General features: G+C 34.0%; 1 protein-coding gene across 1 annotated transcript in view; it reads left to right on the plus strand.

The window, feature by feature from the left end:
• WDR27 (WD repeat domain 27) overlaps positions 1–24067 on the plus strand; it is a 118983-nt gene that overhangs the window by 29853 nt on the left and 65063 nt on the right. The window contains exons 21-27 of the mRNA XM_014950497.1: positions 1021–1124; positions 4132–4221; positions 8074–8195; positions 8781–8914; positions 13558–13655; positions 13941–14062; positions 18265–18362. Coding sequence (XP_014805983.1) covers positions 1021–1124; positions 4132–4221; positions 8074–8195; positions 8781–8914; positions 13558–13655; positions 13941–14062; positions 18265–18362 — 768 coding nt within the window. The remainder of the gene's footprint in view (positions 1–1020; positions 1125–4131; positions 4222–8073; positions 8196–8780; positions 8915–13557; positions 13656–13940; positions 14063–18264; positions 18363–24067) is intronic.

Consider the following 24067-nt stretch of genomic DNA (forward strand, 5'->3'; position numbering starts at 1 on the left):
AGGCACTCCAGCCCTTTGATCATTTTTGTGGTCCTCTGCTGGACCCGTTCCAACAGGTCCATGTCCTTCCTATGTTGAGAGCCCCAGAGCTGGACACAGCACTCCAGATGGGGTTTCACAAGAGCAAAGTAGAGGGCAAGAATCACTTCCCTTGGCTTGCTGGCTGCACTTCGTTTGATGCAGCCAAGGATACAGTCGGCTTTCTGGGCTGCCAGTGCACATTGCCAGCTCACGTCGAGCTCATCCATGAACACTCCCAAGTCCTTATCCTTAGGGCTGCTCTCCAGCCATTCTCCACCCAACCTGTATTTGTGCCCAGGATTGCCATGTCCCAGGTGCAGGACCTTGCATTTGGCTTGGTTGAACTTCATGAGGTTTGCATGGGTGCACCTCTCAAGCCCGTTCAGTTCCCTCTGGATGACATCCCTTCCCTCCAGCATGTCGACTGCTCCCCACAGCTTGGTGTTGTCAACAAACTTGCTGAGGGTGCACTCCATCCCACTGTCCATGCCTCTGACAAAGATGCTAAACAGCACAGCGAGCACTTCAGATAATTTCTAGATTGGTTTGTGCTATTTTATGGTAGGTTGAGCTACTTAGTACTCAGTTCTGTGGGGGTGTCTTTTAGTATCTTGTTAAATAGATCTTCAGAGTAAGTCTCATTTTTACATAAGGAGATATTTTTGATATTGTATTTTGTCACAAAAAGGTAGAATTTGCATTCCTTAAATACTTTTATAAGGTAGGTATGCAACTTAAGTTTCATTTTATATGCAAGTCCATGCTAACTCTTGATCTCATTAATTCATAACAGTTGGTGATAGGAGTAATTTAAGTACAACAGTTTAAAATTCATTCTGCCTCTTACCTTGGATTTAACATAGATTTTACAGGAAATATTTATGTAAATATTTTAGAATAGGTCCCAAAGCACATGTATTTCATAATTGAAATGAAAAATGTACTGGGCTTAGATATCTTAATATTTTTCCTCTCTTTCTCTTTTTTCCTTCTTTGAAGTAAAAATAAAGAATATCCATTGGAAAGTTATCCTCCAATCAAATATGAGAAAGAGATATCTGTTACTTCTAAACCAACTAGAATTTGTTGCATTCAGTATTCTGGTATGTACAGGCTTTATAAAATGTACAGTTGTGTCAGTGTGCAGAAAGAAAAATCAAATTTGTGTGACATGCTTTATTATGACTGTGGATTTACTAGAAAAATTCCCAGAAAACTTTCTGGCAATATCATGTACTGTTTGATCACAATTTTTTGACTTGCAAGCTGTTAACACGTATGCAAAAGGATTCTAACTCTTCTCTGATTTCACATCATGTTTCCTTTTGGATTTATTTTATGACTTTCCCACTACAACTTGAAAATTAGTAGTCCAACAAATTCTTTCACTAAGGAATTTATTTTTTGAGGCATTTACTTAGTGTCATTAGGATATGTTAAAAGCTGAAGTTCTGTTTAAAAAGAATCAGAATACTCCTATTTCTTATGTAAAGATTATTCAGTTTTTGTATATTAAAATATATAAAAAAGAATTCTTTCACATAGACCAAAGAAGGGTATTTTTCTTAACTGCTTTGGAGAAGTTAGTCTTGTAATAGGTTAAGTAATTTCCAATATATAAATACTATACAGAAACTACTTAGATTAGCAATCAAATGTATTACCAAGTATATAATTATGTCAATGTACACTCTGCAAACCACAATACGTTCAAATTATTTATAAATGTGTATTTTTGTAAATATTTTGGTGACAAGAGCAACTTTCATCTTCAAAAAATAAAAAGAATTAGATACAATCAGTAATTTTCTAAAATATATTCCAACCATCTCTTCCATCCTAGAGAAGGGGAAGAAATTATTTTTATGGCTCCTGAAAGAAACTGGTTGCCGAGAGATTATTTCAAGGAATGTTATATGTACTTAAAACTAAAAGTTCTTTTTTAGCAAAAACAAGCATTGCTGTAGTTTTGATAACACGTCTTAAGTATAAACTCTCTCTTACTTTTGGGAAGGAACATTTTTCTCTGTTTCTGTCTTTGTCTCTTGCACACACAGGCTTAAACAATCACAGTTTAGCAAAACAAGGTTTAGCAAAACTTGCAGAGTTGTTTTTTTTTTGTTTTTTTTTTTGTTTGTTTGTTTTTTTTTTCTAGGAGTAAAAAAGTAATTATTGTAAGCTTGTAAAGGGTGTTCTGTTACTGTTGTAGTCTGTATTGACAAGATAGTTCCTAGCTTCACAACGTATGTTCTGTTGCAAGTTTGCAACTTGGAATTGCAGCTTGAAACAGTCTTACAAGTGGTCTTTGTAAAGTACGAATCACAATTAAAAGAGTAATTATTGTAAGCTTGTAAAGGGTGTTCTGTTACTGTTGTAGTCTGTATTGACAAGATAGTTCCTAGCTTCACAACGTATGTTCTGTTGCAAGTTTGCAACTTGGAATTGCAGCTTGAAACAGTCTTACAAGTGGTCTTTGTAAAGTACGAATCACAATAATTAATATGAGCATCTTTAAAAATAGTAGAAAGAAAATTAAATAGAGAACTTAAGTAAAACTTCAGAGGTTATAAAGTTGCACTAATGAGTTAATGCAAACATTAGATTTATTAAACATCCTTTTGTAGTATTAGAGGTGTTGCATATTATAACTTGTGGCTCAGAAAACAATTTTGCTCACGATTTGAGTAGATGTTCCATTAAACAAGCCTCCAAAATTCTATGTAAAATTATTTTTTCTTATTCTGTACACACAAGAAGGTTTATATATTGTTAATTATGTATATATGACTTTATATCACTTACCTGACATACTTAGCAGTTAGGGCTCATGCTAAATACATACTGTCAATACTTTAGGAAAAGTGGGGGAAATCCACAGAAGAGCACCACCCCTTAGCTCAAAGACTTTGAGTTTATGGGGCATGCATTTTTTGGAATATCTTGTCCAGGACTACTTACCTATTTTTGTGATGAAAGTATTTAACAGCGTTATTTAGTATGTGTAATTACTAGTATTTGCAGATAAAGTCAAATGAAATATTGCTTATTAGATAAAATGAAAAATACTGGTGCATCTAATAACTGGTAACAGAGAAGAAGATTCTGGAATGTCTCTTCTCAACATATACGTTTACCCCATTGTATGTCCGATTGAAAAGTAACTTTTAAAAATATAGATGTCTTATCTGTTTATATTGCCATAATGTGGGAAAAAAATCATTTTGTGGAACATAGTGTTCTGAACCTGCAATGTAGATGGTGCTTGGACAGTAGATAGCAATGTGTAACGGTGGTGAAGTCAAACATAACTTTTATTCCCTCTCCCTTTGTAAAGGTGCTCAGGAGATGTATGAAAGCGATGTTCAGTTGGTACCTTTTTAAAGATACTTTTCACAGTGAACCTAGTAGTATTGATTTGAATTCTGCCCTCAATTTCCTTACTTTATCTCTTTGCTATCCTCTCTTGCTCCACTATATCTTATTTTTTCCCATCTGTTCATTTATCTGCTCTTCATTATTTTAATTTTTTTAAGGAAAAATTTTTGAGCAAACAGATTTCACAAATCACTGTCATCATGTAGATGTTAAGGATGTCTTTCCTGTCACTGTGTGCCTCTTGCTGATTACCAATATAAATGAACAATTGGACTGCACTTGGATAGCTTTTAGGATAGCTATATGAAGGAAATTTATTATCTTTAGGAAGTGATCCAGAATGACTAATATGTACTATTTATTCTAATATATAAGAAAAGGTGATGTAGCTTTAATAAGAATATATACAAAATGAGTGTAGGGAAATAGATTTAAATGACTGCTAAAAAATTCTGCCCTTAAATTTTGTAGCACTTTTTTTTCATGAAAAGCAATTTTCTAACTTGTGATGAATAACTGTTTTGAGAATATACCAGGACAAGAAATGAGTTGTGTAAAAATTCATACCAAATTCTGCAATATGAGTTTGTGATGTTCAAACAAAATACATACATAATATGAATTTCTGATATGTGTTTTGTTGCAGTGATGTGTGTGATTTTTATGATTAAAAGAAATAGCATATGAGGTCCTTGTTCCTTTCAAATATAAGTCATTAGACACTCTTCTTTATAGGGGATGGAGAGATGCTGGCTTGCGGCCTGGCTGACAAGGCTATACTGATATTCAATTCCAATCTCACCGATACATGTAATGTTTTTACAGGTAAAATTATCAATTAAATTCTTAAAGAAATAGTATATAATTGAGTTTAACCTAAAATAGCATAGTAATTAAAACATTCTACTTGCATCACCTTAAGAAGAATAGAGGGGAGGGAATACTACTGATTCAAGTTATTTCTCTGGTTGGTTAATTTTTGTTCTGGAGTTAAGCTGCCTGCCAGGTTTTCCCATTTCAGTTTTCTAGGAGGTAAATAGTAATGTATCATGATATATATTGCATCTGCATTGCATATGTAAATTACAACAATGAAATAGAAGAAGTAAAGAAAATATACTGTAATGATAATGTATGCATGTATTGTGGCAATACATTGTAACAGATTATTAGCCAAAAAATTGACTGCGATGATTTGGCAACAAAGGTGTTTGATTTGCAGCTCCAGGCTTCTAAAGACCAATATTTGGAAAAAAAAAAAAAAAAAAAAAAAAAAAAAAATAGTAATGTATCATGATATATATTGCATCTGCATTGCATATGTAAATTACAACAATGAAATAGAAGAAGTAAAGAAAATATACTGTAATGATAATGTATGCATGTATTGTGGCAATACATTGTAACAGATTATTAGCCAAAAAATTGACTGCGATGATTTGGCAACAAAGGTGTTTGATTTGCAGCTCCAGGCTTCTAAAGACCAATATTTGGAAAAAAAAAAAAAAAAAAAAAGAAAAAAAAAGGGACTATTCCTATGGAGAAATCTATTTCTGCAAAAGTGTATGCACATGCAAACAAACACATGTGCATTACTTAACATTGTAAATGAGCCTTAAGAAAAAGAATTCTAAATTTCTACTAAAACTATCTGTTAAATTTGTAATAATAGTAAATGTTATGACTTGAAATTCATATAGCATGACTGATTTACTGTGAAAGTTCATAATGGAAGATGACTGGTTCAGGTTTCTACGCAAATTCAACGTTCAGAGCTCCCTAAAATACAGCAGTGCTCTGCAAATGCTAATTTACTGTGGGAAGAAAAGTGACCTGCAACAAACTTCATGGTGCTACAGGAAAGCTTTTTCTGGTGCTGGTAATTAAGGTGTCAAGTACTAGTTCTTTGTCTTGCTTTAAATATTTTTTTATTTATTACTAAATAGTTCTTCTGCCAGTTGGCTTTATTCTACTAGGTTTTCTTAGGTTTTGCACTACTATCAAATTTATTTCATTGATATTTTTCCTTCTTTATTCTATGTCTTTTTTTATGATACACAGTCTGAAAAGAAGTGTAAACCAAATTCTAGTTCAGGCTCTTCAGGCAATACATGAATTCAACCTGTGCATGTAGTTTTTTTCAAAAGCAACTTAAGTGTGAAATTGTCAGATGCTGTACAGTAGGCAAGTAGGAACCACAAACCATCAGTTACCTTCTTATTTCATTCATGTAGTTCTGTACAGTTCAGATTATTATGAAATCACCTATTTATTTTCTACTTTAGATGCCTTTGGTTTTGAAGAGTTATAATAAATGTATTTTCTTTTCATTAAAACCCATGATGCATTGCTCTTATTCAGAGCTGCAATCAGTGGTAATGTCAAACTTTTCCTTTTCAAGAAACAGCAGATATCTCTCCTACTAAAAAATTTCAATTTCAAGGCAGCACTAGCATCTGAATATAGCTGATTATCAAAAATCACATTTTTATAATGCACCATAAAAACAGCTATTTTGCTATAAGCCTAATTTATTCGGTTTTGTCCCCTGAAGTGCTTGGTTACAGTTTTAAGTAGTTCTGCATTCCTCTTCAGTGTTGGCTTTTCAGGTGTCTGTGTCCTGTAGTGAAGTCTAGGTAACACTGGCCACGTTTAAAAGAGTTATGGCCAGCAGGGCCTTTTTGAAGAAGTATTTTTCAAAACCAACTGCTGTCCTTCTCAATGTGCTTCAAGACTGGGGAACCCTGAGTAACGCCTGTTTTGAAGCTTACTGGCCTCTTGCAAGCCAGCTGGCATCTCCTTCACTGTGCTTTGGGATTGGGGGACCTGGAATACTTTCTTAAGATTCTTAAGCTTTTTGCATAGCCCTTCCAATTTTCCAGACCTCAGATTTTCCTAAAATTTATCATATTCCTTACCATTTTGGAAAACTGTTTTGTGTATTCTGGTAAGTTGTTTTTGTTTTTCTTTAATGCAGATCATTCAAGGATTCCAAATGGTATTACAAAACCAAAGCTTGCAAATAAATCTTTGTGCTGAGAATAAAATAAGTATAGTATTTACATATATACTTATCTAGTACCTGTGCAATTTTATGGTGAAAATTCTACAGGTCTTGGGTAGCAGAGAATTAAAGTATCTTGTTTAGAAGCCTTTTTATAGATTTATGTTATCATAGAAGATCTTAATTGCTGAGATAAATTGATTAGCCTTTCTGTAATTTAAAGCAATCTTTTTTTAATATAAAATATCAGTTGGCTAAAGTGAAAATGTGCACAAGGGGGCAGCATAAGAACTTCAAATCTTTTAAGTCTAGGTGAAATTAATCAGGCTTCATCTGGAAAAAATAGAATAATATGGGCCAAAGTTTGTTAATTTTGTTTGGCATATTTTGTTCTTTTTTAACCTTTTTGATCAGCTTCAATATAATGTTAGAATAATTTTAGCTTCTGAATGATGTCTCTGGCTTTTGAAATTCTTTCTTTGTAATTTTTCAATCTTGTTTTCAACTGTGTGACACCAAACTGGAAAGTCTGTTTCTATTAACTGGAGATTATAATACTTTAAACTATGATTTTTAAACAGGCAGTTACATTTTTTTTTTAATCTAATGAGGCAGTCCTGTAGAAACTGTTGTAGTGGCAGGTTCATTGTGTTTTTATAAAACCAGCTAGCTCAGTAATAAAAGCCCAATGAATAAACTACAGTATTGCAACTATTTGCAAGTGGTTTCCTGATCATGTTTGATACTAAATTTCATTTTAATACAATACTCAGATTTGTTCAAGTAATACTGTAGCTTTTCTTAAATTGAATTTCAAGGATGTTTCTTGAAAATGCTCCTCTAATAACTTTAAAAAAAATAGTCAGAATTATCATCTTATAAATTAGATTGGTAATTCTTTTGTAACTGCTTACAATTTGTGTTTTAAAACACTGAATTTGACAAAGTAAAAGTCAGGTGTGCTGTTGCTGAGACTAGTTTGCCATAGCTCTGGTGAATTCCTTTACTACTTTATGTGTTAAAATCCTTCTGGATGTCATTAGCCTTACCTTCCTTCCTTTTAAAGCAGCATCTCATCAATTACATTGTCTTCTACAATATATGTCACTTTGCAGCTCTGGCATTCAAAGTGAAGTTCTATGAAGCCTGATTCAGTTCTTGAAGGCCTTCGATGCTAGAATAACCATTTTCAGCTTGTTTGTTTGTTATGTATCTCTTTAGAACTATTTAATAGTTCTAGTTGAGTCAAATCTGAATTGTAGACAGCTGAAGAAAATTTAGATTTTATCCTTTTAGAATCTGAATGCCTATAAAAGATAAATGTGTCTTGTATATTTGTTATAACATTTTCATACAAACTCCCTTACAGCAATGGAGGCAATGTCGTACAAATACCTGTGAGATTTCAGGTAGAATAACTTGGTATTTCTCTGACCTTATTTAATTTTGTGAATCTTGACTATTAATGAGAGACATTTTTCCATGGTTTTTGGTGGAAGAAAAAAATTAATAACTGGTTTGCTGTTATCACTTTTAATCCAACAATTTGAAACCTCTATTTAAAATTTCCTTTAATATTGTGTATAATTATGTTAAAACAATTTGATTAACTCAGGGAAATGTATAAATGCAAGAAATGAGCTTTATGATATTTCCATTATAATTTTTATTAGGTCATGATGGTGCAGTTAACTCTGTTGGCTGGAGTCATAACAAGAAGTGGTTAGTTTCTACATCAGAAGACAGAACTTTAAGGGTCTGGTCAGTCTGCAAGAATGAATCTGTCCTAATTCTGGTAATTAGAAACTCCTGTCAGTTTGGTTCACAAGAGACACTGTTTTGCACTTTCAACTCCTTCATTTTAACAACTCTGTAGAAGGAACATACCACCTGATTTTCAAAGCTGCTGAGTGGTGGTGATTCACACTGATACTATGATCTGAGTGATCTCCATTGACTTCAAATTAGGCTGTTATCATGGCAATTTATGCAAAGAAAAAAGCCCAATCTTGGTAGGCAAAACTAGTGGGCATGTCTGAAAGTTTTGGTTTTATTGTCTGCTCTGTATATTCTGTTTTCATTGGCTCATCTCTGCTTGAACTTATAGTCTACTCCCAAATTCAAAGTGGAAGCTTAGAGTATGAAGATAGATTTTATTAGATATAATTGACTACAGATACTATTAACTTTACTGCCAACTACTTCAAGTAGAACTAAAATTTTATTTTGAGATTAATAGATGTCAAAAATAGGAAGGGCCACTACATAGTAGGTTAACTTCCTGGGATAACAGTGAGACTAGGCCTTAATACCAGGAATCTCAGACAAAAAATATTCAGTATTTTAGAATCCATTATTAATAATTGACTTTGCATTTTAGGGTAAAGAGAATTTCCATAAGACTGTACGCTTTGCACAGTTTTATTTTATAGATGAATTTATATTGCTGTGTTGTGGAGCTGAATTTCATCTATTAAGTTTCCACCTCGACACAACCAAGGATGACCTCAAAAGGTGAGTAAAATTTCTCAGTAACAGTCCAGTGAAAGTACTTGTACTGTTTGATCTGGGATTTTCTTGGGGGTGAGGTGGTGTGGGGTGGATAGGAAGAATGTTACAGAAGAAAAAAGTTGAACAAATAGTAAAAGCTAGTTGTAAAAAATATCTTTGTTCTGGCATAGTAGGGGAAAAAAAAGAAATGTCAAATTAAGTTTTTATAGTGCATACCTTATCTAGCAAATAGAGTTTTACTATTACTCTTACCATTTGGAACCTTATGAGCTTTATGCTCTACCTGTTTACATCTTAGTGTGCATTAATGTCTTAAGTTACATTGGAGAAGCTATTGCAATTATTTCTCTTGTGGAATTATTTCTATATATTTTTTCTTTCAGAGACTCCAACATGCTATGACTGTTTTCTTCCTTCTCTGTCGAATGGAAGTAGATCACTTTCATAATTGTCACTGACTTTCCAACTGTTGTATTTTATCTAGTTACTTTTTTATTATCCTATTTTGTCCCTAAGTTTCTTCCTTGTTAGGCATCCTTCTTTCTGGCTTGGAATAAATTATTTTATTAAGTGTCTGACATACCTTTTCTGTTCTTTTCATTTATAATTGGAGCTGAAACTGTCCTTGTATCCTTTTACTAAGTCTCTCTGCTCTTCATTTGGTTTTGCTGTTTTTCAGCAGTATTTGTGCATATAAGACTTTATTTATTAAAATATATATATGTGCACATATACATATATATGTTTAGACAAAATAGCATTTTAAAAAGCTTTGAAGATATATTTTTCTTTGTTTGGTATTATGACTTTATATTTTGAGTTAATTTCCCAGCATTTCTTTCTTTTACACAACATTACATCATCCCTTTTGTTTCTCACAGCTCTTTCATTCTACCTTCTAAGTCGAATTTGGAAGAATGCTTGTATAGAACTGATTCAAGAAGATACTATATCTAACCCCAAAGCATGCTTTATACTTTTAATTAGAAGGATGTGGTAATGCAGTCTCTCTAACCAATAGATTGTTACTGCATTTCAGAGATGAAAACAGTACAATGAGAAATCATATCATTGTTTCTCTGCACAGAGTTTTCAAAGAACTGCCAATAAGTATTAATTAACTGAGCATCACAGCAACTTGAATCAATATTTAACTATTTAATTAATTTTGAAGGTGAAACTAAGAAGTGGAAATAAGAAACATAATTTTATATTCCTTATTGCCTTATTTAAATATATCCTTATTTACAAATGCCATAGAGGAGATTAATTGTAGTTCCGGGATAGAATACAGGTCTCCTGAGTTCTACTTCTATGATTAATCTCAAAATGATTCACAACGTAAACAAATTTCCTTACCTTCTCCAAAATTATTAACTATTGAATTTCCACTCTCATCAGCAGTTGTGCATGCCTGATATGAAGTGTAACTATTTGTTTCTCAGTTTATTTGTTGTAATTGTTAATTACTTTTGAGTTACATAAGAATTTGAGCAGAAAAAAACATCTATGAGTTATTATCTCATTTTATGGTTTTATGTATTGTTTCAAAGATCAGCATGACAAATTTCAAAGGAGTTTAATAAGGATAAAATTGTGTTCCAGCAACAGAAACAATGCCTTTTAAAACCATTATATTTATAACTGGTTGTAGTAATTATGCATACAGTAAGGGAAGTAATGATAAAATATCTGCTCTGATGAAATGAAAAATTATACCAGCATATATTATGGATGGATAAAGCATAGGTCATTGTAAGTGTGTTTAAAATTTAACATGCTGATGATACATAGGAGAGCATTCATTTCAGGTACTTCTGGAAAGTCAATGTTCAATTTCTTAAGTAAATGGGCTGCACAGACTGATTCAGCAGCTTGGCTCCTTTGAGAATGGAAACTAGATGAGAAGTACATAAGTCATAACAACATTCTAACAGCAAACATATCTAAATGCTTTTAATTTTCCTGTGCTTATCTTTTCTTATGCCTATGATTCATTACATAGGGTCAGGGAATGACATCCATTCCTCTGTAATGTGAGAGAATATTTTTCAGAAGATGAAGTGATTCTTTTCCTTTTCATGTAACTGATTTTCTTGTTTTACTGAACTCCAGGCTTTGTCTGGAAACATATAAAGGCACTACTGTTTGAAGATTCATTTTTACAGTCCATGTAAAAAATTTTTTAATAGCCTGAAACCTTATGATCTGTTATATTGATGATGTTTGTGGTCTGTCACTTAGTTTTGACTTTGTCATGTGCAGCCATTTTCCTTAATGTTAAATGTCAGATCTGCATCAAGGTGGTTTTGGAGGTTTGGAAGGGTTTTTTTAGGTGTTTATTCATCTTTTGGTTTTAGCACAGTAACATACTTCCATTCATTGAAGTTTTCTGTCAGTCATCAAATTTTTTTTTACTTTATCTGGGTGTCCTGAAAAATGTTTTTAGCAAAGTAGTTCAAATCTTCTGCTAAGTAGACACATTAGTCTTTGCAATCTTTGCAGGAAGTGTTTGTACCTTAGAATTTGGTTTTATATTTTATTTCTGAAGATACACCATTCTCCTGAAAAGAATTATATACTGTGCAAAAGCATTCCCTCAAAATTATTACATCCCCACATTATCCCAAGATATATATGATATCGCAAGATAAATCTCAAGTATATCTCTCAAGAGATTAGTCATTTACACTGTTGTTGGAATTCTAATAATTGAAGGCAATAAAGGAGGACGGAATTGTAGTTTTGAGTATATCGACACAAATGTGATTTATTTGGGTACCTAATCTCTGGGATTGTCAACTGAGATTATTTGCTGTGTGTAGAATTGGAGACACAGAAAAAATATAGTAAGAAGATATCATTCATCTATTTCTTTGCCTCCATCACAAGCTTTTCTGTGGCTTGAGGAGGTGCTGGTCTAATTTAGACAAACTTTAGGGTGCGTTTGTGCTACAACCGCCTCTCCAGTTGACTTGTGAGATGAAATTTTGCCTATATTCACACTCTTGGTCTTCAACTGTGCAATATTTTCTAGTGCTTGTAGTGTTTTGTAATAGCTGAGAACAACTTCACAGCTGTCTGTGACAATGTGTTCCTATTGGAGACCCTGCAACAAAGGAATTACTTTAGCTAATGGCAGACCATCAAATTTATCTGTGGAAAGTGGTCAGATCCAAGATAGAATTATTGATCTAGTTGTATAAAATTTTGTTTTCAGAACTTGCTTCTGATGGGAAAATAAAAATCTTTTTTCTTTCCTTTTGAAGATTTCTTATCTTATTTGTCATTATCTTTTTTTTTTTTTTTTTCTTACAAGGTAACCTTTGTTATATTCACAGAAATCTATTGATTTTCTGCAGACAAAAACACAGTTATTTTGCTAAATGCACCTTCTTACTGATAAATTGTAATATCTTTCAACAATCTAAACCCCTTTTTCTTTCTGTGCTTACCACACCTTTATCTTGATAAACATTACAACACCTTCTGACCTTGGCTGGATTAATCCCTCTGATCAATTCCTCAGCAAGCCCTTTGTAAGATATATAATGATCTTTTCTGTAGGAAACAGGAAATTATTTTAACTTAAGATGTGAATTGTGCACTTTTGCTTATGTTTTAACATAGATTTTTATTCTCAAAGTCTGTCCTTATATATTACAAGTGAATGGCATTTAAGCTTTTGCCTTGTGTCTGTTTGAATTATGTAATGCCATTCTTTAATAATCTGATTACCTACCTTCTGGGTTGCCTGTTACTTCTTAGTTAATAGAGGTATTATTAAAGCAATAAAAAGGTAACCCAAAGTGCTATATGAACTTTAATCTCTAAAAGCCAAGAACTAATGTACATTCTCCAGCTGAGTGTGTCTGTAACACCTGGCTGAATTTTAGTTGACTTGCACTTGGACTTGAACATGTATAGGACGTGTGGAAAATGCATTGTGTCCAAAAAAATAAGGTCTTAGATATACTAAAATTCCCCCTTTTTTCTTTTTTTTTTCTTTTTTTTTTTTTTTTTTTTTTCCCCCCTCTGTTACTTTGGTTCAGTTTTTCCTAACTTGTATTTGATGAATTTCAGTTTACTATTGGTTGAAGATTTGCTTTCCAGGTGAAATTCTATCTGGGTAGCACCCTGTCAGGTGTTTATCTATGTAGCAGACTACAGTGCAGAGGGGAGATACTTCAACTAACTAAAACCAATTGTTTTTGCATTTGGGAGCAGTTTGTTTCATTAAGCCTCTTTCAGTAGGGTACACTAGTTAAAAGTGTAAAAGTTAAAATTACCCCAAAATGGAGATAAATTAGTTGTTCCTGAAATCTAGAACAGTTTACTTACTCTTATTGTCTCTATATGGTGTTTCTGTTTTTTGATCATAGGTACTTGACAGATTTTTTTTCCTCTTCAACATTTTCAATATACAGACAAGGTTATTTTAGTGTTTAATCTTGATGGAAGATCTATCTTGCAAATACTGTTTTCTTTTCATCCAAATGAGTTTAGTTACCAAGTTTTTAATAGAGTTCAGCAACAAGTCAAAAGGTCTGTGGCTTTGTGATTTCAATGGGAATTTACTGGTGGCCACAAATCATAATTTATTTAATTAACACTAACATTCATTTAATATTTGTTTTTTTTTTCAGATACAAACAGAGAAGTGTTTGCAAATTGGTACAGAAATTTCCCATGGCTTCAACAATGGAGATTACCAGCCTTTCAGCAGTAAATGATTTCTATTCTCGTATCCTTTGTATTTCTTATTTTCTTTGGAATTAATGATAGGAAAATAATTATAAATTAATTAGTGTTTGAGTCTTTAGTACATTTTTTTTTTTTCAATTAGAGTAAAAATGCTGTATTTTTTGTGATAATGAACTTCAGCCTTGGACATAAACTTTTTAGCACTGTAAGATTTTTGGTACTGCTCATTGAGCACTAAATGCAACAGAGTCTCGATGTCTTTTTCTCTATCTATATGCTTTTGTTTCATTGGATCAGTTTAACTTTAACACAGAGAACTGTACAGATATTGTACTTACAGCTGGCAGCAACCGAGCATTGGAAGTTTTTGACCTCAATGCAGGCTGCAGCACAGCAGTGATACCAGAAGCTCATACTAGATCAGTCTATCAGATCTGCCAAAATAAGGTATATGCATTATTGAATTTTATTTGTAGTGCCACTACAGCTCCATCAATAAAGAAATTGGAGACTAAAAATATAGTTGATAGTAATTGATAGTTATTTATATGTTGGGAAGAACGGGTGAGGTTGTAAGTGTGTGATAAAGGTACCCAGAATCTCATTTGTTCTCTAGGGGGAAGCAGTGAACAGTGAGAATGACTGAACAAGTTTACAATTAGGGAAGTGTATATTACCCTTTGTCTTACTTGTGCCAGACTGTAATACTGTAGTTCAACAGGAACTTTTCTTTATGCAGCTGTTCTCTAAAGTTGAATCAGTTCATCTGATTTATTCTGAAACTTCAGAAAAAGCAACAAAAAAAAATTGCACAGTACTGCAGTAGAATAAATTACTTAAACCCCTTCATCCCTGATTTTTTTTTTACCTGAAGATTGATTTGGTTTTTTGGAGATCTTATGATATTGTACATGCTGGAATGGCCACTGTTAGGTTTGGTTGAGTATGGTTCTTCATTTATAGTTGTAAAGTCCTTGCTTTTGTGGGTTTAAAACAATTCCTTTTGTATAACTCTCTGTGGGTTTTCCTGAGACATGTGATCTGGTAAAACACTTAAAATTGTGCAAACTATTTCAGTACCATTTGTAACACATACAGGCTTAAAGTTCTGGCTTTTCTTTTTGCTTGGTCAGCTTAGTGGCTTCAGGTTATTTAATCAAGAAAAACTTTAAAGCTGTGGGCAAGTATTCACTTTGGTAAAAAACAAGAGGTATGTGGTATAGCAAAGAAAATGGATAATTTTTGGGGAAAATTATAGATCAAGGTTCCCATTTTTTCAGTTATATAAAATTAATATTGTAGATAAGTCAGTAGGAAAATTGCATATCAGGTATTTTGCTATGCTTCTATAGTTTAAAGCTGTTCGAGTAAATATAACTTAGTGAATTTACATTAAGATAATATGCTTATTTTATAGACTTATAAAAACATGCATAATGCCGTGTGCAAATTACCTCCTGTTTAAAGTGTGAAACACATTAGAATATAAAGTGAGCTATTAATGAGGGGTAGTGCAGTAGAAACAAGTCTGTGGAATGGAACAGTTGATGCTGCAGATTCAGTACCTACATAACCAAATTTATGAAGGCTTTCCTTTGGACTGGTCCTAGTCTTGTCTTGTGGGCTGAATGCTCATTAGTGATTACAATGTATATATTCTTGAAGTGCATTTTCTGGTTTAGATTCATGCAAATCAGTTCCCATGTTCCAAGACTGCTCGGTGATGCTACCTGGACAGTAGTAAGTGGCAATGATCAGGAGATTTGTTCTTTAAATAAATAAAAAAAATAAAATCTATTTGGAATTCTTGTATAACACCAAGGCAGACATTTTTCTGATTAAGTGTAGGAGAAACCTTTTAGCAAATCATTAAATACATAGAATGTTCTAGAAACATAGGTGAACAGCGTGACATTCTGTTATTTCTGGATTTGGACAGCAGCAGCTGTAAGCAAGTATATATAATCTGCAATGTATTGACTTTGATTTTAAATTGTTTTTTTTGGTCTATTCTAGAGATTGTTTGCAAGAATTGGCAATGTGTGAAATCCATCTCAACTGGGAGTGTACTTGATTAGGCATATTGATGAAATTATTATATCATTTGGAATATGTTCTCTTCACAGCAGACATTGTCTGATGTATAATAGAACAATGTTCTGAATCTTCCTCCAGAACAGCTTAGCAGGGAATATTGCAAATATGTGCATATATGTATATTCAGATAAAAGATTTGGCTGCACTGACTCTTATAAAGTATATGTCTTAGATGATGATGGGGTGGGACACACAATTTAATGGATGTCTGTAATTCCTATTTCCTTTTAGAATTTTAGTACTCCAGAAGTGAAAATACATTTAGATGATAATAAGTATTGCTATGTCTGTGTCACTTATTAATCAAGAAGCATAGACAGGGAGTGAAAATTACATAGACTTGTCATATTACTTGTGCATGTAAGTTGCAGCTAAGTCAGTGTTTCTGTAAAGATACAGATTATCTGCATGACGCTACAGAAATTTAGAATGTACTAAGGGAAAAGTCCAGAAGAACATTCAAACTTTTAAATCAGCTGGATCTAAGAACTGGTTGCCTTGCTTTCTTGTATTATTTTGAAAATATCTCTCTCTGGCCTATTAAATAAAATTAATGTAGAAGTATTCTGTCCATCAAGAATGAAGAAATGCTTGTTTTGCTTATCAAAATCTGCAGAAATTGCAAGGAATCCAGAGTAGAATTCTTTATAGCTGCTCCTCTTGAAATCTGCCCAAAACACACTGGCTACAATAATTGAGTTCACCTTCCCCTCATTCTCTAATGACCATAGGTGGTCAGAACCATCACTTTATGTTTACTAGAGTATAGCGTATCCCTTGTAGCAGTGGCAGTTCACCCAGTAATGGTATGTTGAAGATGATAAACCATCCTTCTGAATCATTACTTGCCGCAGCTTATCTTTCTTTTGTAAGTTAACTGAAGGAATAGCCAAATATCTTAATGCTACCCTGTTTGAAAACCTTAAATTTCGCAACAGTAATTGAAAGTAATGTATGTCTATATATACACACTGAATATATATATGTATGCTAATAGATGAATAAATATTTTTGCACTATCCTTTTCCATCTATAGTATTTCAGTGACTTGATTGTGTTTTCTTCACGTCTTTCTTTATATTTTACAGTATTCTGTGTTGTGAATTTTTTTTTATTTTGTCAATATCAGGGAAGGGAAATCAGAGCAAAAATGTAGCAAGCGTCTCACAGATAGGAGATAGGTAGTCTGAAACTTATAAAAAGGCCATTTTAGAGCTAGATTTATAAGGCTGTGACAAATTCTAAGTATTGTATGAAGATAAACAGTTGAAGGAGAAGAGGAAGCTGGGCAAAATCCTAACAGAAAGAAACTCACACAGGGAAGAAGTTTCAGTCAGTGAACGCTTTCCTAGCCATAGTGACAAACCTGTCTGAAGGGATGTGCTTGCCTGGAAGATGTGGAGTCTTTTCTGAGACATCTATAGACAGATGCCTTTAGCATAAGCCAGCTGATGTGTTTGGATTATATCAATGGTGTTCATATGGCATTAGTGAATGAGACAGGGATTCTGTTGAACCATGTCCTTCTTGAGGCTAAATTTTACGTGCAAGTTGCAATGCAAGTTAGTCTAGAGAGAAGGTGAGAAGGGATTACAGTGGTGTATGAAGATGATGATGGGGCATGGGCAAGTGAGTAATCTGTCACAATTTGAAGAGTGTGCTGCAATATGCTCCTTCCAGCATTCGATTATCATAAATTATAGATTATCATAAATTGACAAACTATGAAACCACAAAGTGATAAATAGAATTAATCTTGCGTATTATCCCAACTAGTATATGTTTTCTTGTCTTCTACAGCAATATTCAGCAGTGAATGTGGTTTGAAGGTACAAGTATAGCTGTGTACTAGTGAAGTGTATTACTGACAAAACGTCAGGAGAGGGAAGGAACAAAAGGAATACCCTTATTACCCAAATTACTGTTAGTGTATTCTACAGTAAAGGAGTAGTGCATGAAGTTAATGTGTGTGTATTTGTAGACCTTTTTGTATTGGACTCTGATCATTACTAACTGAAGAGAGGGACGGTGAGTAAAAGTTTCAAAAACACAGAAAGAAAGGGTGCTCTGTGACTTTTAATTAATACTATCCTTTGGACAACTACTCTCTCTTTTACAATTACTCTTTTTTAATAGTTATACACAGCTAATGTAAGAATGTGTAGACTTTGATGGGAAATTTGTTGCACAGTGCCTTTTAGTTCATCTGTTAGAGCAGCCTGTGGTAATCCTTAGTTTAGGAAAGAAACTTGCTTAAGAAAAGTAAGTGTTTATTTTTTAAATGGACTAAATTCTTCACTCAGAGGGTGGTTGATCACTGGAACAGACTCCCCAGAGAAGTGGTCACTGCACCGAGCTTCTCAGAGTTCAAGGAGTGTCTTAACACTCGCTTAACAACGCTCTTAATCATGGTTTAGTTTTAGGTAGTCCTGCGAGGAGGAGGGAGTTGGATTTGGCAATCTCTAAGGGTCCTTTCCAACTTGAGATATTCAATGATTCTATATTTAGCACCATGACAATAGCTTTCTGAAACTTGATTTCATATTTTACAGGGGTCATCATTCAGCACTCAGCAACCTGAAGCTTACAATCTTTTCATGACCACAGCTGCCGGTGATGGCATCAAACTGTGGGATTTAAGAACACTGAGGTAAGGCTGAATTAAGTACTTCGGAATAAAAAGCCATGTTTTATCTTTACTCAGAATTGTCATACTTGTTGTGATATACCAGTAGAAATTTGAATGTGGAATCAGATCTACAGTCAGGCCTTTAATAATGAAAATTAAAGGCTAATTGGAATTTACTATTTTAAGAGACCAAAAAAATAAATGCTGGTTCCTCAGTTGTAGTTAATTATGTGGAAGCCATTAAGTGGTCAAGATTTATCACCCATGTCTTACCTGCCTTTGTAGATCTAATTGTATATATAAAACAGTATATTGAAATGAATGCTAATGGTATTTCCAAACCAGCATGTTATTACTGCTAAAGTAGGTAAAATTTATCATCCAGCTTTAAAAATACTAATGTAATTGCAACAACATTATTACAACTTATCTATGTAGTGCTATAAATTTGCATAGTATGTTATCATAAACTCAGAATAATAATGCTACACTTTTTCTAAAAAACTTTCAGTGTTGTACTTGAGAAAGCTGTGGGACAAAGGGAGACCGTGGTGGGGAGGCAACATTGCTCAGGAAAGGAAATACAATGTTGTGTGTGCTAAAAAAAATGTTTAAAAGAAAGGTTTAGACAGAGAGGGTATTTAAGTTTTAAATAATAATTTCTTATTTGCTTTCTATGTGTCCATAAACATAGATTTATTGAAGGTTGTAATATAATTTTTCTAGTACTAAATTTTCTGTTTAGGAAATGCTTAATGATCCTTTCATTTGTTTCCATTTTTCTGTGGTAAGACTACATTAAACCTATAGGGGGCATATATGTTCTTGCCAAAACCATTGCTGTATTACCTGCACTGAACGTCAGAAAGTAATGAAACTAGAGACTACTAGGTTGGAATCTGTTACCTTCTTATGTTTTTCCAATAAGCTGCTCAAACTGTGTTGCTGAAGAGTAATGAAAATGTAGAAAGCTTTTCACAGATCACTTATCTGTCTCTTTGTTTCTAATAAGTAGAGCAGGTGAATGGTAAAATAGTTAAAGTGTAAAACCTGGGCAATCAATTAAATTAATATGTCTTGGGAAGAGTGGAATAATTTATGTATGTTCTTGCTCTGTATTTAATTTGGCAAAGTTGTTGTATTCTAGTGTCCACTGAGTTCTATTAATCAAACTTCAAAAAAATTAATTCAAGTCCTTATTGACATATATTTTAAGGGTGATTATTAGGTATCATGTATATGTGTGTGTTTGTTACACATTACACAATGATCTATGTTAGTAAGTGTTGTGGAGAAGAAATAAAGAAAATGTATCATTATTTTTCACTTGCTAGTAACTTTGGGGGAAAAAAAATCCAATTTTTAAAAATTAAATTATCTCACTGCTCAAACCAGAGATTGAGTCTTCTGTATTTTAAAATCTATTCTTGAGTTCTCATAAAGGAGAAATCTGTTCACTTTTTCCTAATGTGTTCACCAGGTGTTTTTCACATAAATAAATTTGAAATGGCTGAGTTTGGAAAACTCTATCTGAAGTTGGAACAAGTCTCCACTGAAGTGTTAGGTCTACTATACAGTTACACAGACTGAAAAATTTTGCTGGTTTTTTTGTTCATTGGGCTTGTCCAATCAAATCCAGTCCATCCCTTGCACTGTTGGGTGCTTACAGGAGAGATTGGTTTCTAAACAATCTTATGTTGGGCCAGTACCTTTAATCTCTTAAAGCTGTTGATTTGTAAAGTTGGTGCATCAGCCATTACTCTGTTTTGAATGGTCCCCCTGGAACGACCTCTCTTTATTTCTGCTTTGGGTTTGCCAGAATAGGGTTTGTTTAGTGAAATCTTTGTCCAGTGTTCTTGAAATATAGAACAGGTAAGTCTACCTTCTCATTTATACTCTTTGCAGTGTTGTGGATAGTAACACTAACTACTGCAAGATCTCAACTTTATTGTTTGTTGATTTTATTCTAAATATTTGCCCTAGACATCTACAGTGAAAAATATTTTGTTTTTATTTAATCTGCTTGTTACCCTTAATGAGTTCTATCCACTGTTACTTTATTTAATAATACTGGAAAGTGTGAAATTATGATTAAATAGGAAAAAAACCCTCCAGCATGGTGCTCTTGAAAGCTGCAGTTGAAAGCATGGGAAATACTTTTCTGAGTAACTGCACAGTTTCCCTGTGACTCTTACTTGTTTCTTTTATTCAGTTTCTTTGATGTTTTTTTTTTTTTTATTCTTCTGACATGCATTCCTTTTCTTATAATTGACTGATGTATCATAGCAGAATGCTATGGTTTGGTTTTGGTCTTTGCTTAGAGTAAGTCTTCAGACATGTTATCCTGGCCTGCAGCTTTATAGGTTTTGAATATACCGATATTTTTTTCTCTGAGTTCCACAAGAATTTTTCCAGTCAGTCTGTATTATCAAACTACTTTTTTTTTTTTTTTCCCAGTGAAAATTCATTTAACTTATCTTTACTTTTGTTCTTGAAGTTGATGAGAGTATTTTGTCACTTTCATTTTCATCAGCCTTACTAGATAAAGCTGTAAATCTGTCTGTCTCTTTCACTATTGATGATCTGGAGTCATTCCAAGCTTGCTTCAGAGAATGCCAGAAAGTCTTATGGGCTCCTCTGAAGGTGGTACAAGAAAAGGCATTTTAACTTTCTGATGTTGTCAGCCAACCTCACACAGCCAGGTCATCTTGCCAATAAATGAGGGAATCTTGGACACTGCTGGACTTGGACACTGCTTGTGACTTTTGGATTTACTCAGACTCTTGCTTAATTTGCTTTGAAATGCATGGATTTGTAAAATTTAATCTGAAGATTCTGAATATTTTTTTATTTCTCCTTCTAATTTATAACTATAGCTAAGAAAAGCTCCAGACAATCTATAAAGCAGACTTATGAATAAAAAAAAAAATCAAGAAGAATGGATCTTTCTGTAAAAAGAACTAATTCTGGTTACTCTTTCTCCAGCTTTGGATAGTAAACTATGAGGTTTTATGAAAACATGGATCACAGTAAGATAATGGCCTTTGACCAACTTCCAAGATGTGAAGAACAACTTCAGTTTATCTTGTCTAAAAGAATGGCTAGTTGGAGAACAAGTGAAAATACTTTTTCTTGGATCCAAGGTGGAAACAGTGAACACAGGAGTTAGACTGAGGTGCGATGGGAACCTGAATGAGCCCATCACAGTTACCAGCTTCAGGATTACCAGGAGACAGACAAACATTTAATGATCAGGAGGTACAAAGGGTTGATACATGCTTACATTTTTTTGGAGGAGCTTAAGTGTTCTTAATGATGAAACATTGTAGACTCTTAATTGTCTGTAAGATACAAAAAACTTTACAATTCTACCTCCTTCTGATGTCTCTTTGTTGAATGCAATTTAGAGACACCACAACTCTCTCTGAAGTCAGGAATCTAGCAATAGGCATCTTGTACCTATTGTCTCTGCTGCTTAATCTTAATCTTTTGGGCAAGACAGAATTAGATATTAGCTAGATATATCAGAAAATTCCAATACACTAAGCCTCCTCATCTGCCAGTCCTGCCTGGTTTTAGTGACTATGTTGATGAACATATAGGGCAGATATATTTCAGCATCTTAGTATTGTAAAACCAATGCATATAGAGTGTAGAAATTTAGGAATAATTAGCAGTGTATCCCAGGGGTCAGTACTGGTTCTAATCCTGTTCAACATCTTCATTAACTATCTGGATGATGGGGCAGAGTGTAGCAAGTTTGCTGGTGAGACAAAACTGGGAGCAGTGTCTGGTACACTGGAGGGTTGTGCTGCCATCCAGGAGGACAGCAGTCTGGAGGAATGGGCTGACAGGACCTTAATGAATTTCAACAAGGGGAAGCATGAAGTTCCCTTGGCACCAGATGCACCCCCCAGGCACTGCTTGGGGGAGTGACTAGCTGGAAAGTAGCTTTGCAGAAAAGATCCGGGGGTCCTGGTGGACACCAAGTTGAACTTGAGCCAGAAATGTGCCCTCATGGAAAAGAAGACTAATGATGTCCTGGGCTGCATCAGGAGGAGCGTTGCCAGCAAGTGGAGGGAGGTGATGCTTCCCTTACGTTTAGCATTGGTGAAGCCATGCTGGCTCTATGTGAGCAGGGAGGTTGGATAAGACAAACTCCAGGACTGCCTTCTGACCTCAACCATGATGTGACTGTGATTCTATGAAATTAGTATTTGCTCTTCTTTCGACAGAAATATAGAGATGAGATACTTCCTGGGAGAACTGATGTAATGTTGAGTAAGAGAGCAGGACAATAACAGTTGAAACTGGGAATTAATGTAAAAGGAAGGAATGGGACAGTTGTGCTATGCTGTCAGATGGGCTCATTGTCTACTGAGAGCTGAAGAGAGCAGGGAAAAGTTATTACTGCCCAATTTAGAGGTCTGAGCTGCTATTATGGTAGGTATGGGGAGGTATGTGACAACTGCTAGATTACTGTTGCACGTAATAAGATTGGCAGGTGCCAAGTGTTGGGACACCACACACTAACCTCTTTAGTGTCAGGACCAGCCTGACTCTGACTCATACTCTGAACAGTTGAGGAATAGAAGTTCCAATGTTCTAATGCTGTTTGCTGCTGAAATAGCCATTCCTCGTCTCTTTATGTAAAAAAAGCACTGGGTGCTTATTGGACCGTAGTGAAGATATTTGAAGAATATTGGACTACTTGGGCATACTGAATTTCTTCTGCAGAATACTCAGATGCATGATAATGCTTTGATGCACCATCCCAGGAAAAAATCAGTTTCACCCTCTTTCAGCCTCTGAAATGATTTGCCAATTCTACAAAGATAGTTTTAACATTAAGGTAAAATCTCCAACTAGTATTATGATCCTATGCACCTAGATCATAAGCTCCCCTGGCAACTTATTTTAGTAGAATTCCTGCAGCCACATGGAACTCATCTTATACATTTTCTAACAATTACACTTTGAAAGCCTTAGTGTCAGATATGCAGTTTGAATGAATGGCCCTTCAGTTTTCAGATACTTTTCAGTTTGCATCTCCACTGTGAACTAACTACTTGACATCATCCTGAGCAATATACAAATATACACATACTCACAATTTGATTACTTATTGGTCCCTTCCAACCCCTATGATTTTGTGATTCTTCTGAATGTGAGGATCCCATGACTTGCCATCTTTTTTTTCCCTGGAGCTTTGAGTCTTGTTATCTGGATTCTGAGGCAAACAGGGACAAAACAGTGGTTGGAGTTCCTCCAAGTTTGGGACTAGGGATGCATGAAAGTATACAGGATGGGGAATGTGGTCCCTGCTCGATGCTGGTGAAAACATGATGAACTCCTATATGAAGGGTTTGGTGTGTGCTTAAAATGAAACCCATGTGTACAAAATATCTAAGGTAGCTATACTGTCAAGTTAAGTTTTTTAGAGCCTCAGTGGATCTGCTAGTGCTGAAGGGTCCCTGAACAAATACGAAAGCACTGGGACAATGTAATGGAATACAAGGAAAAATGGTTTAAAAAAAGAAAAGTTTCGTTTGCAGTCAAAATTTTTTTTTTTTTGAATGCAGCAACTACAATAAAATACTTATTTATGAGAATATTACCTAATTTATAAAAACATGCACCATTCTGGTATATTTCTCTTGCAAAGACAGAAAACATGTTAGATTTTTTTCTAATATTCTGCAAGTTGTTTGTGACATAAAATATAT

The sequence above is a fragment of the Calidris pugnax genome, unplaced genomic scaffold (genome assembly GCF_001431845.1).
Source record: "Calidris pugnax isolate Ruff unplaced genomic scaffold, ASM143184v1 scaffold24, whole genome shotgun sequence".
NCBI lineage: Eukaryota > Metazoa > Chordata > Aves > Charadriiformes > Scolopacidae > Calidris > Calidris pugnax.